Below are 12,206 nucleotides of genomic sequence, written 5' to 3' on the forward strand. Positions count from 1 at the left end.
GTTAATGGATCGTTTTACTCCTCTTTAGCGCAAACTGAACAGACTGCTTGCCACCTGTTTCAGTCAACAGGAGAGCTATGCATCGTATATAAACTTATTACAGTCGCAAATTCTGTTACTGCAAATGATGCAAGAGAAGAATGCTGGTAGTAAACTGTTCATTATTTTTACTTTCTATGGTGACAGCTGCACATTAGAGCTCTTCAACTTTAACCTTCACACATTTAAACTTGACCCTGAACAGGTGCGTTTAGTTCTGACGCTGCTCCATAATGAAGGATTTGGTTTTTGTCTGAAACTACTATCCCTGATTGATGTTCTCTGTGATAATACCAACAATACCAATATTCTGATCTGTGTTCTATCAGCTGCGGCTGTAATCGGAGTTGGCAGGAAATCAGGAGCAAACATGAAAACAAATTTATACATTTTCTGCATCACTAACTGAATGCATGTAGGTGCTCTGGGGCAGGTCGGCTGTGCACCATACGTTACCATGGTGATCTAGCAGGTACAAAGACCCATTAATCTTGTTCACCCCTGTGGGTAGCGACAGTCAGAAACATGTTTATTGTTAATACACCTGATTTCCATCTCTGTCTGATTGTCTGTGACTCGGGGTGCTCCTCATTCGTCTCCTCACACGGGGAATTATGGGAGAATCAGCAGCCTCCTTTCTGGCTTTGCTGCATCTGCTCCTGAATCCTCTCCAGCACCTCCTGCATCCTCCTCAGCTACAGAGGAAATAATTACGGTTTGGCATGCTGATTATCTCTGAATGAATGAATGAATGAGGAAGAGAAACACACCTCTTCGTCTTTCTCAAAGATGAGTCTCTCCTTTTCAGAGTCCACGATGGCCAACGGCAGCGGGAAATCTGCCTCGCTCATCTCTCGATTCTTCTCACGCAAACTGAAACCAACATTCAACACGATCTCCATGAGCATCTACGTTTTTTTTGCCCCCAGTAATAACCAGAAGTTCATTTTAACCCTCCTGTTGTCCTCATTTACAGGCACCAAAAAATATTGTTTCCTCGTCTGAAAAAAATCCAAAAATTCAGCAAAAAAAATCCCCAAATTTCAGAAAAATTGCAAAACCTTCTGGAAGAAAATTCCAATAATTCCTTAAAAATTTCCTGTAAACATTTTTTTTAATATAAACCTCCCTCCCCCCCAAATCAAGCAAGAAAATTCTTGCAAATATTTTCAAAAAATGAGGAAAAATCTTCAAAAAAAATCCTAAAAATATCTAAAGCGATTACATATATATATCAGTAAAATTTCAAATATTTAAGAACATTCACAAAAAAAATGTGAATGTTTTTTGTGAATGTTTTTGAGAAACATTTTTAACATTTCTTTTTTTCCACCTAAAAATGTTCAAAGATTTCCTAAAAATGTTGAAAATGTGAACATCAGAAGTTTCACTGTGAAAATATGTATTTTTTTTCCACATTTTCAAACTTTAGAACGGGTCAATTTTGACCCGCAGCACGACACGAGGGTTAAAATGTGAGGCTCTGAATAAGAATTTAACTCACAGGAATCAATCAGTCAAAATGTACTTCCCATCTCCACCCACCTGCGTTTCCTCTCCTGCACCACCATACGCGTCATGTTCTGGATGCACTGAGCTCTGTAGTTCTCGTAGTGAATCTCTCGCGTCACGTCCTTCAGATCCTGCATGTGTGTTCTCACCAGCATGTTCCTCAGCAGCAGGAAGTCAGAGTGAGCCGGGTTCTCCACTGACAAACAGAACAACATGAGTTTCACCCTCGTGTCATCAACGCTGACCGGTTTAACGTTTGAAAAAGTGTGGGAAAAAAAAAGATATTTTCACAGTTAAACTTCTAATGTCCACATTTTCAACATTTTTGGGAAATTTTTGGTAGAAAAAAAATATTTTAAAAAAGTTTCTTTTAAACCTTCACAAAAAATCAACCAAAATCCAGTGAATTTTGTTGGACTTTGGTTGATTTTTTGTGAATGTTCTTAAAGAAAACATAAGAAGTTTTACTAATATATATGTAATCACTTTAGATATTTTTAGGATTTTTTTAGAAGATTTTTACTCATTTTTTGAAAATATTTGCAAAACTTTTCTTGCCAAATTTGTGGTATTTTTTTTAAAAATAAAACTTTAAGGAAAACCTTTAAGGCATTATTGTAATTTTCTTCCTGAAGGTTTTGCAAATTTTCATGAATTTGGGGAAGTTTTTTGCTGATTCTTTGATTTTTTTTCAGACAAGGAAACAATATTTTTTGGTGCCCGTAAATGAAGACAGCAGGAGGGTTAATACAAAAATCAAGGTGCTAGAGTAAATTATATAGTAAAAGTCAACCAAATATTGGCAAAACAATCCATATGATGTGTTTTTCAGCGCTTAAAAGTACAAAATTGCGGAATCCACAGTAAAAACTAACTCAACACAACCTGAGATTGAAACAAGCCTAGGAATCTTTGAAAACTCTTGAGTGTACTACCTTCTACCACACCCCAGGGATAGACTCGAGCCCTGTACTTGCGACCTTTACTCTCCATCTGTACATTTCCCCCAATCACTGCAAACGGGATGCTGTCCTGCAGAGAAAAGTCACAAAAACAAACTGTCAATGCAAATCCCAAGCTTGAATTTCAAGTTAAGAAGTTGACTGAACAACCTTGAGGATCTGTTCCTCCGTCTTAAAGTCCTCCTCCTCGTCTGAATCGCACTCGGGGAACTGGTAAATGTTTATCCCAAACAGCTTCATCTCCTCTCTGATCTGGAGAACATGAAGACATCGAAACAGAAGAGTGAAAATGAAACTTCCGTCTATACGGAGTTTGAAGAGCTTCTACTTGTGAACTCTCAGTGGAAAGGGAACAGAAAGACAGAGGTGACATTGACAGAAAGACTGACACAGACACACAGAAAGAATATTTGAAAGATGGGAATGTTTACCAAGGAAGAGAAGGTCTAATGAAAGACACTGGTGCATTATGGGAAGTAGATCCAGTATTTTAGGGCACACTAAAGGACTAAAAGATTTTGGACACTTTTTTGTTTGTTTTGTGGTTTTGAATCTAATTTTCTATTGGATTTATTGTAATGATATATACATATAAATACAAATATACATGCAAATATATATTCATGCCCCTCACACAGGATGAACTGTAAAACTTCACCATCCTTTAACTTTGAATCTGTTACCATTGTAAATGTCTGATAGATTGTATTATTATTCTTCTGCACAGCATTATGTATTTACAACACATTGTAGTCCTGCAGTGCCACCTTGTGGTCTGTTCCACTTTTATTTTGTTAAGCGCGCGTTACTTCTTCTTCTGCTGTTTTTGTGATGGCGAACTTCCTGTTTCTTTGTTTAAAAAAAAATGTTGTACTTAAGTATCATCGGAGGAAAGGTAAAAACTGTCTAAAAAACTCGTTATACATGACATTTTTCTGTTTTAATTGTATTAGGGAGAAATTTATGTTGTAATTTTCCTCATTATTTTGTATTCGTAGCTCTGAACAGCGACGTGTGTGTTTATCGAGCTGGAGAGCATGCTAGCTGATGGCTAACCCTTAACTTAGCGCCCTTGGAGAGCGGAATGAGGTATGAAAATGTAAAATATGCATTATTATGTGATGAGTTATATTTATTTGTATTGGTTCTAAACATGAGTAATATGTGAACATGACTTATATCTGAATTATTTGTGATACTACGGTGAGGCATTTTGTATTCTCCTGTTTTATTCGGTGCTTATGGTACATGGAGCTAGCCGAGAGTCAGAATAAATCGACACTGGTTTGAAACTCTCTGCCTCTTTCTGGATGAATCCAAGGGACCGCTATAGCCATTATCAGCTAAAGACGTATTTCTATCATCCTCAGCTGATTTACTTTGTCTTTAGTGCTAATTGGCAAATGCTACCATGAAAAAATGGTAAATTTAGATAATTAAAGACACTGAAACGTGACACCAAAGCATGTTTTGCAATATCACTGTAAGCTTGGTAGTTTAAAATAAGTACAGACTCACAGAAGTGACATAATGTATGTATGTAGAATGCTAAATTGCTGAGATACCTTTTTCAAAAATCAAAGAAATCCAAATCAAATGCATTAATTGTCATTAGACATAAGTACAACAAAATTTTGAGTGCATCTTCTTCATGGGGTAAAACGATAACAGATGAAGATAAAATATATTAATAAAAGATATAGTATTCAAAATATATATTATACATATATGTATGAAAATAAATAGATAAATGTACAGTTTCAAGAGTGATTGCACTGGGATTTATTGCATTGCACTGCAAAAACTCAAAATCTTACCAAGACTGTTTGTCTTATTTTGAGTCAAAATGTGTCATCCCACTTAATTTAGGATAAATTTAAATTTAAACTTAACAAGTGACATTTGTTTTAAGACAATGCATCTTAAATATCTTGTTCAGTCAAACAATCCTGAAATTGTCTTGTTTTGAGTTGAATTTTACAAGAAAACTCAAAGTTAGTTTAATACATCTCAAATTAGGAGGTTACATGAAAGCAAAAATCTATTTTGAGTGAAAAACTGCTATTTTTTTTTTTAGCATGTCTGGCTCATTTTAAGACACCTAAGCTTGACAATCCTGGTAAGATATAGCTTAAAAATAAGTTTTCCCAGCTAATTTTAGGATCCCAATATTCTAAAGATCATATCTTATTTCAGAAAAATCTTACCAAGCCATTTTTCACTTGTTCTGTTTGCAGATTTTTTTCACTTATTTCAAGGTAAAAGTTCCTTGAAAGAAATTTTTTTTTGTTTTGGGAGGAGCATTTTTTTCCAGTGTGGTTTTCTATCCTGTATTATAGCAAAGAACCTGTGATTTTGTTCGCATGTCTCAGTTCAGAGCAGCTGCATTTCTGTGTGTTCATGTTTGCGCTCTTATACCTTCATCTTCTTCCTGCGGATCTCTGCGTGCGTCAAACTGTCGGCTTTGGCCAGTAATGGAATTATGTTGACTTTCTCATGCAAGGCCTTCATACACTCCACATCCAGAGGTCGAAGGCTGGTGAGAGAAAACACACGTCTAGAAATATGCCCAAAACATACTAAGCAACTTTTATTTTACTTTGCCGTCTTCATGCACAGAAGTAAGACATGTTGTCTTACCCGTGGCCAAACGGAGAGATGAAGTAGAGGCAGCAGTGGACTCTGTTGTCCTGGATGTTCCTTCTGTTCAAGCCGCTCTCATCTCGGAAGTACTGCTCAAACTGCTGGTCGATGTAGTCCTCCAGGTCCTTAAAGCTGATGCAAACACATAAAGTCTCTGTGAGGTAAACTGCAAACCTGGTGGAGACCTGTTTACACTCATTTATAGATTTCAACCATGAAGTGCCACCAAAACTACACTGTGGCTGTAGTTTAATAGTGCTTTTCTGTTTAGGCAGAAAATGTCCAGAAGTATCTAACTGGATAAAAGCTGGTTGCAAAAATGCTTCAATCTGTTCATTTTCTGCAAAAGAAAAGGTGATTAAACAACACATCCACTGCAGACTATCGTCAACAACATCAACCCTAAGTGCAGCTTGATTCGTTCCTATGTCCTCATGAATCCACTTCTCATCTTTAACCCTCCTGTTGTCCTCATTTACGGGCACCGAAAAATATTGTTTCCTTGTCTGAAAAAAATCCAGAAATTCTGCAAAAAAATTCTCCAAATTTCTGAAAATTTGCAAAACCTTCAGGAAGAAAATTCAAATATTTCCTCAAAAGTTTCCCTTAAAAGTTTTAGTTAATTTTTTTTAAAAATCTCCCAAATTTGGCAAGAAAATTCTTGTAAATATTTTCAAAAAATGAGTAAAAAGCTTCCAAAAAATCCTAAAAATATCTAATATATGTCAGTAAAACTTCTAATATTTTCTTAAGAACATTCACACAAACCAAAAATTTGCTGGATTTTGGTTGATTTTTTTGTGAATGTTCTTAAGAAACATTTTTTTAACATTTCTTTTTTTCCACCAAAAAATGTCCCACAATTGTTGAAAATGTAGACACCAGAAGTTTCACTGTGAAAATATATATTTTTCCACATTTTTGAACTTTAAAATGAGTCAATCTGACTTGCAGGACGACACGAGGGTTAAAATCTTTAACCTCGTGACATGTAATTTTTTGGACTCTTCAACCACAACACGTCTTGTCTCCTCACCATTCCGTGTTGTTGACGGCGTCTCCGAATCCCGGCGTGTCGATGATGGACAGCCTCAGTTTGATTCCTTTCTCCTCGATGCTGATGGTGTGTTTGACGATGTCGATTGTTTGGTTAATCCGTTCTGCAGACACAAACGTGCAGATAAACGTACACAGACAGTGGAAACAGCTCAGTAGAAACAGCATCAGAGCCGCTAATAATGTCATTTTTTTTCCCACATGGAGACATTACAAAGTTAATCTCACCTTCAGCATTGAGGACTTTTCTGTCTTTGTAGATGTCAGTGAGGAACAAACTGTTGATTAGTGTGGATTTGCCGAGACCGGACTCCCCTGTAGAGGAGAAGGAGTGAGACATGCAGCTTTACACTGACTGTAATGATCTGAATAATTTATTTCAACATATATACGTACAAAACCTTTAATAAAAACGAGTCATTAGTCACAGATATTTTTAATCTGGCATGACAGAACAGCATCTCCAGTGAAAAACACGTTTTTTCCAGTTTTGTGTTATTATCTGAAACTTTTTTGATATTTGAATATGATGGTGCGCTTTGTTATGTGTTTTGAAAATCCCCAATTAAGGAAGTTAAATTCAGTCAAAATAAAGCAGACGTAAGGTGCGACTCACCTGCGACCATAAGCGTAAAAGTGAAACCTTTCTTCACAGTCTTTCTATGAACCTGGTTGGGCAGTGTGGCAAAACCTACGTACTCCTTGTCCTGATCCTGCAGACAGAAAACAGAACATGATGAATGTGCAGTTTATATAACAAAACACAGTACTGAGACATTACAGAACACAAAGGCAGTCAGACACAAGGCGTTAAGAGGCTGAAAAGGTTAAGTAATCAGTCATTGGTGGTGATCAATAACCCCGTCACACCCCCACAGATGTATTCCCCTCATGTTGCAGCCAAAACCTTAATCACAGCTCTTAGTGAACAGTGTGGTCGTTAAGACAACAGCCTCGACTGTTGTGGTCTGATCTAGACCGATTAATGGCCTGCATCCTCTGCCTCCCACATCTGTGAAGCTGCACTGCAAAGCATCATGGGATCTGCCCTCACATCCACTCTGACCCAGAAGCATCAGAGGAAAGACGGAGGAGTGAGGAAACGGTAAACTCTGACACTTAGAGCTCAGAAAAGTTGCACTTTGAGGGCTGAACGGGGGTGGATGTGAGGCTTTGAATGTGGAAGTAGGTGTTTGACCTCTGTGTTGAGCAACACCTCATCTTGTTAATGTTGAAGTCCAGCTGAGGGAGCGGCAAACAGCTGCACAGATACCGGCAGTGGTATCGCAGTTTAAAGCTGTACTAGAGAATTAACCATCGTGTTGTCCTGCAGGTCAAATTAGACCAGTTTTTGTTTGAAAATGTGGAAAAAAAACATAGATTTTAACAGTGGAACTTTTGATGTCCACATTTTCAACATTTTTGAGAAATCTTTGAACATTTTTTGGTGGAAAAAAAAGAAAATTCGCTGGATTTTGGTTGTTTTTTATGTGAATATTCTTAAAGAAAATATTGGAAGTTTTACTGACATATATATGCAATTACTTTAGATATTTGTAGGATTTTTTAGAAGATTTTTACTCATTTTTAAAAAAAATATTTACAAGAATTATCTCACCAAATTTGGGGATTTTTTTAAAAATATAATTTTTAAGGGAAACTTAAGGAACTATTGGAATTTCCTTCCTGAAAGTTTTGCAAATTTTCAGAAATTTGGGGAATTTATTAGCTGAATTTTTGGATTTTTTTCAGACAAGGAAACAATATTTTTTGGTGCCCACAAGTGAAGACAATAGGAGGGTTAAAGCAGGTGTGGAGTGAGGTGTTGGAATAAGAGAGTGCACAAACACGTTTTTTAATTTTTTTGTGTATGTTCTTAAAGAAAATAGAAGTTTTACTGATATATATATATATATATAATCACTTTAGATATTTTTTGATTTTTTGGAAGATGTTTACTCATTTTTTTGAAAATTTTACAAGAATTTTTTTGCCAAATTTAGGGGATTTTTTAAAATAATATTTTTAAGGAATTATTGTAATTTTCTTCCTGAAGGTTTTGCAAATTTTCAGAAATTTGGGGAATTTTTTCGCAGAATTTCTGGATTATTTTCAGACAAAGAAACAAAATTTTGTGGTGTCCATAAATGAGGACAGCAGTAGGGTTAAGTAACACAGTTTAGAAACATGGAGAAATGTTAGCAGGCTTTAAAATAGACATGATGTAGCTCAGCTAACACACCTCTGGAGAGTCGTAGGGGTCGAAGCGTCCCCAGGGACTGCGTGGACGTGAGGCCGGGCTGAGCGGAGAGTCCAGAGACACCTGAGAGGCAAGCTGCCTCCTCAGCTGCAGGGGATGAAACTCTCTGTCCAGCCCGATGTGATTCGCTCTGGGAGGGACGATGGGAGAGCCGGTGGGGCGACAGGGGAGTGGACGGCATGGAGGGGGAGTGGAAGGAAGGCTGGGGAGTCTCCCGTTGGCTGCTGTGTCAGCTCCCTCTGCCTCATGGTGGCCTGGGGTCTGCTGCTGATCACCGGACTGGGACATGGGAGGCAGGTCCCTCATGGCGTAAGGAAACTGTATGTCCTCCTGGTCCTCGATGGACAGACTGGACAACTGGAACAAAAGACATCAAGAGTTACGTTTTATATACAAACTGAATGTAAGTAGGACAAAAATGTCAATCCCAGGCATTACACTGACCAAACTGTTGAACAAAACTTTTATTTTGCTTTATGAAGCTTTTATTTGATGCCGACACCTTCGTAAAATAACGACCAAAGTCTTTTTTTTTTCAGGTTTTTCATCGTGAGGAGATGATTTTAGGCAAAAAAAAAACAAAGCTTTTGCCCAAAAATGACTTAGGCCATTATTTTAGGAAGGTGACGATATTCAGCATCTTTAAATTGAGGCTACAGATAAATAAATAAATAAACTTTAATTGCATAGATGTAGATTTCTTTTAAAGCATAGAACTGGGTTTCCTCCTCCAGGGCAACAACACCTAATTTTGTGCATCCTGTAGAATTTTAATGTGCAGATTTTCAAGTGATTTGCACTTACATCGCGACTTTCTACCTTAGAGGTACTTAAAAGTGTTTCTCATTCACACACCAGTGGCAACAGAGCTTCATTTAAGATGCTTGTCTGCTATCAGGAGCAACTTGGGGTTCAAGGTCTTGCGCAAGGACACATTGGTATGAGGAGGAGACGGGAATCAAACCACCAACCTTGAGATTAGTGGACAACCTGCTCTAGCCATTTTTACATTTCTGCATCAATTTATGGTGGGAATGTATTGAAGTAAAAAACCCACATAATTCAGAAACCAAGTAACAATTTCAAATATAATTGTGCTGAAGGGATTCTGCATTACTTTCAGTCAGCACACATACACATACATGAGTCATTCTTCTGCCCCCTTTTTGTCTTTTATTTAGCAACTTCTTTAAATATGCATGTTGCACCTTTTTCATGTCTAATTCATCTATTTTAATTCATTTATAAACCCCTTTGTTTTCATATCTCCAATGTGTTGCAGCCAGATTTCTCCTCATGTCCAAGCACATTCAGAACATTTTAATCATCTTTTTTTGATATGTTAAGGTTCAGGTTTAGTCCACCTGAAAGCTGACAAAGTCACAGAATAATTAAAATCATTCCTGTTACCATTTTAGACAATAAGAGGAAACAATAGCAGAAGTTAAACAAGATTATTTTTCCAGGCAGAAGAGTAAAAACTCAAGATTTTAGCCAACACATTTTGATTCAGTCTAGGTGGCTCCATCGCATTTTTTATTATTTTTTAGTATTTTAGACATGGTAAACCTGTGTCCTCTCTTACAGTGACTGGCTACACTCTTTCTTTAGTGATTGGATCCGACCTGTGATCCCATTAGACCATTACAAAGGTCCTCATCCATCTGTCCGGGCAGCATGGAGAGAGGGATAAGAGTCTGAAGCTGGAAGTTGGTAAACACTCAGGTCAAAGTGGAGACACACACCAGGCTGGGATGATTGTTTCCTGTACTTTTAAGAAGCATCCTTCAGCATGGAGGCAGTTAAAGTTCATCAGAACAGCATGTGTTTGTGCGCTCTTATTCCAACACCTCACTCCACACCTGCTTTAACCCTCCTATTGTCTTCATTTACGGGCACCAAAAAATATTGCTTCCTTGTCTGAAAAAAATCCAAAAATTCAGCAACAAAATTTCCCAAATTTCTGAAAATTTGCAAAACCCTAGGGGAAAAAAAACTTCAATAATTCCTTCAAAGTTTGCCTAAAAAATTTTATTTTAAAAAAAAATCCCCAAATTTGGCAAGAAAATTCAATCTAAATATTTTTTAAAAAATGAGTAAAAATCTTCCAAAAAATGAGTAAAAATATCTAAAGTGATTACATATATATCAGTAAAACTTCTAATATTTTCTTAAGCACATTCACAAGAAAAATCAACCAAAATCCAGCAAAATTCACTGGAGTTTGGTTGATTTTTTTGTGAATGTTCTTGAGAAACATTTTTAACATTTCTTTTTTTCCACCAAAAAATGCTCAAAGATTTCCCAAAAATGTTGAAAATGTGGACATCAGAAGTTTCACTGAAAGTATCCCCCCCACCCCCCATTTTCAAACTTTAAAACGGGTCAGTTTTAACCTACAGGACAACACGAGGATTAATAACTTCCCCACAAAGCGACTTGAAGCATCTCGTCCTGTTGACCTGGTCTAAAGGCAGCAGAGCAGCACGGCCCACGCTGCTGCTGGCCTGATCAGGGTTCATCTGGCGTCCCTCTACCTGTCAGCTCTCATTACCCACAAAGCTTTGCAGCAGGCTTAACCCAGCTTCTAATGCTCAGACGGGGTGGGGGGGTTGGAGGTTTAACTCTTCAACACACACACACAACCTCTAATAAACACCACATCTGAAGACTATTCTAGAAAAACGTGTCCTACCTCCTTTTCTGAGAAAGCTGCAGAAAGAACAGCATGAATAAATGTTTGTTAATGCAGGCAGGTTTGATTGTGTAATGAGAAGTGAAGAAAACTTCAGAATAAAATCCAGCAAGTAAGAAATATATTGATATATGATTATACTTTTATATAAAAAGATGAAGGTGAATAACATTCCAAAAAAGTAAGTAAATAATCTAGCAGAGTAAATGAATACAAGAGTACACAAGTATGACTCCCTGCAGAAATATCACAACCTGCTGTATTGATTTATCAACTAGCTGAACATTTTTACAGTATTTGGAATAAATCAGAGATGCAACCTACTTGTGAGTCGTAAACTTACCCTTTTTATTGCTGCGGAATCTGACCGGAGAGGACATGTGCTCCATGCTGCTGCCGGTTTACAAACTGTCCTCAGATCAGAGGAGGACTCAGCAGGGACACACTGTAGCATGTGTATGTGTGTGTGTGTGTGTGTGTGTGTGTGTGTGTGTGTGTGTGTGTGTGTGTGTGTGTGTGTGTGTGTGTGTGTACATGCATTAGACTGAGCTCCACGTCAATGCTCAGTGTTTATGCCACTCTACTCTGACGTAGTTGGACAAGAACAAAGACTGTATATTCCCCTCACATTTAATTATTATTATTATTAATAATAATAACATTTGTGAATGCTCCATTCTGCAAATATATATATGTGTATATATATATATATATATATATATATATATATATTTTACTGTTTTTTTGCTGCATCTAGACTACACTAGACCAAGGACAGAGCTAAAACAACTAAACACAATGAATCAAATCTGATCTACATTATGGCCGAAAGGCTAAAGATACTTTAAAACGCAGCTTTTGATTTTTTAAAAACTTTGCTCGAAAAAAGTTTTAGATCTTGGACCCGGAAGAGGCAAAAAAATAAATAAATAAATAAAAGTTTAAATTTCCCCTTTTTTTGCATTTACACAAACTGAATAAATTACTGACAAATCAGAGACTTTGTTTTAAAAAAAGAATAAAAACAGGCCTCCTGGGA

The 12,206-nt window shown here is 37.0% G+C and overlaps 1 protein-coding gene across 1 annotated transcript; it reads right to left on the reverse strand.

The window, feature by feature from the left end:
- On the reverse strand, positions 1–10,529 carry LOC110959637 (septin-5-like). Its single transcript, XM_022206579.2, has 11 exons — positions 8,455–10,529; positions 6,829–6,925; positions 6,441–6,527; positions 6,193–6,316; positions 5,154–5,288; positions 4,932–5,049; positions 2,664–2,765; positions 2,487–2,583; positions 1,585–1,747; positions 810–912; positions 1–734 (listed from the first exon to the last, which is right to left on the reverse strand). The coding sequence occupies exons 1-11, from the start codon at positions 8,776–8,778 to the stop codon at positions 663–665; spliced, it is 1,422 nt and encodes a 473-aa protein (XP_022062271.1). The 5' UTR covers positions 8,779–10,529; the 3' UTR covers positions 1–662.
- Between the last annotated feature and the right edge of the window lie 1,677 nt (positions 10,530–12,206).

This window comes from Acanthochromis polyacanthus, chromosome 17 (assembly GCF_021347895.1).
Source record: "Acanthochromis polyacanthus isolate Apoly-LR-REF ecotype Palm Island chromosome 17, KAUST_Apoly_ChrSc, whole genome shotgun sequence".
Lineage (NCBI taxonomy): Eukaryota > Metazoa > Chordata > Actinopteri > Pomacentridae > Acanthochromis > Acanthochromis polyacanthus.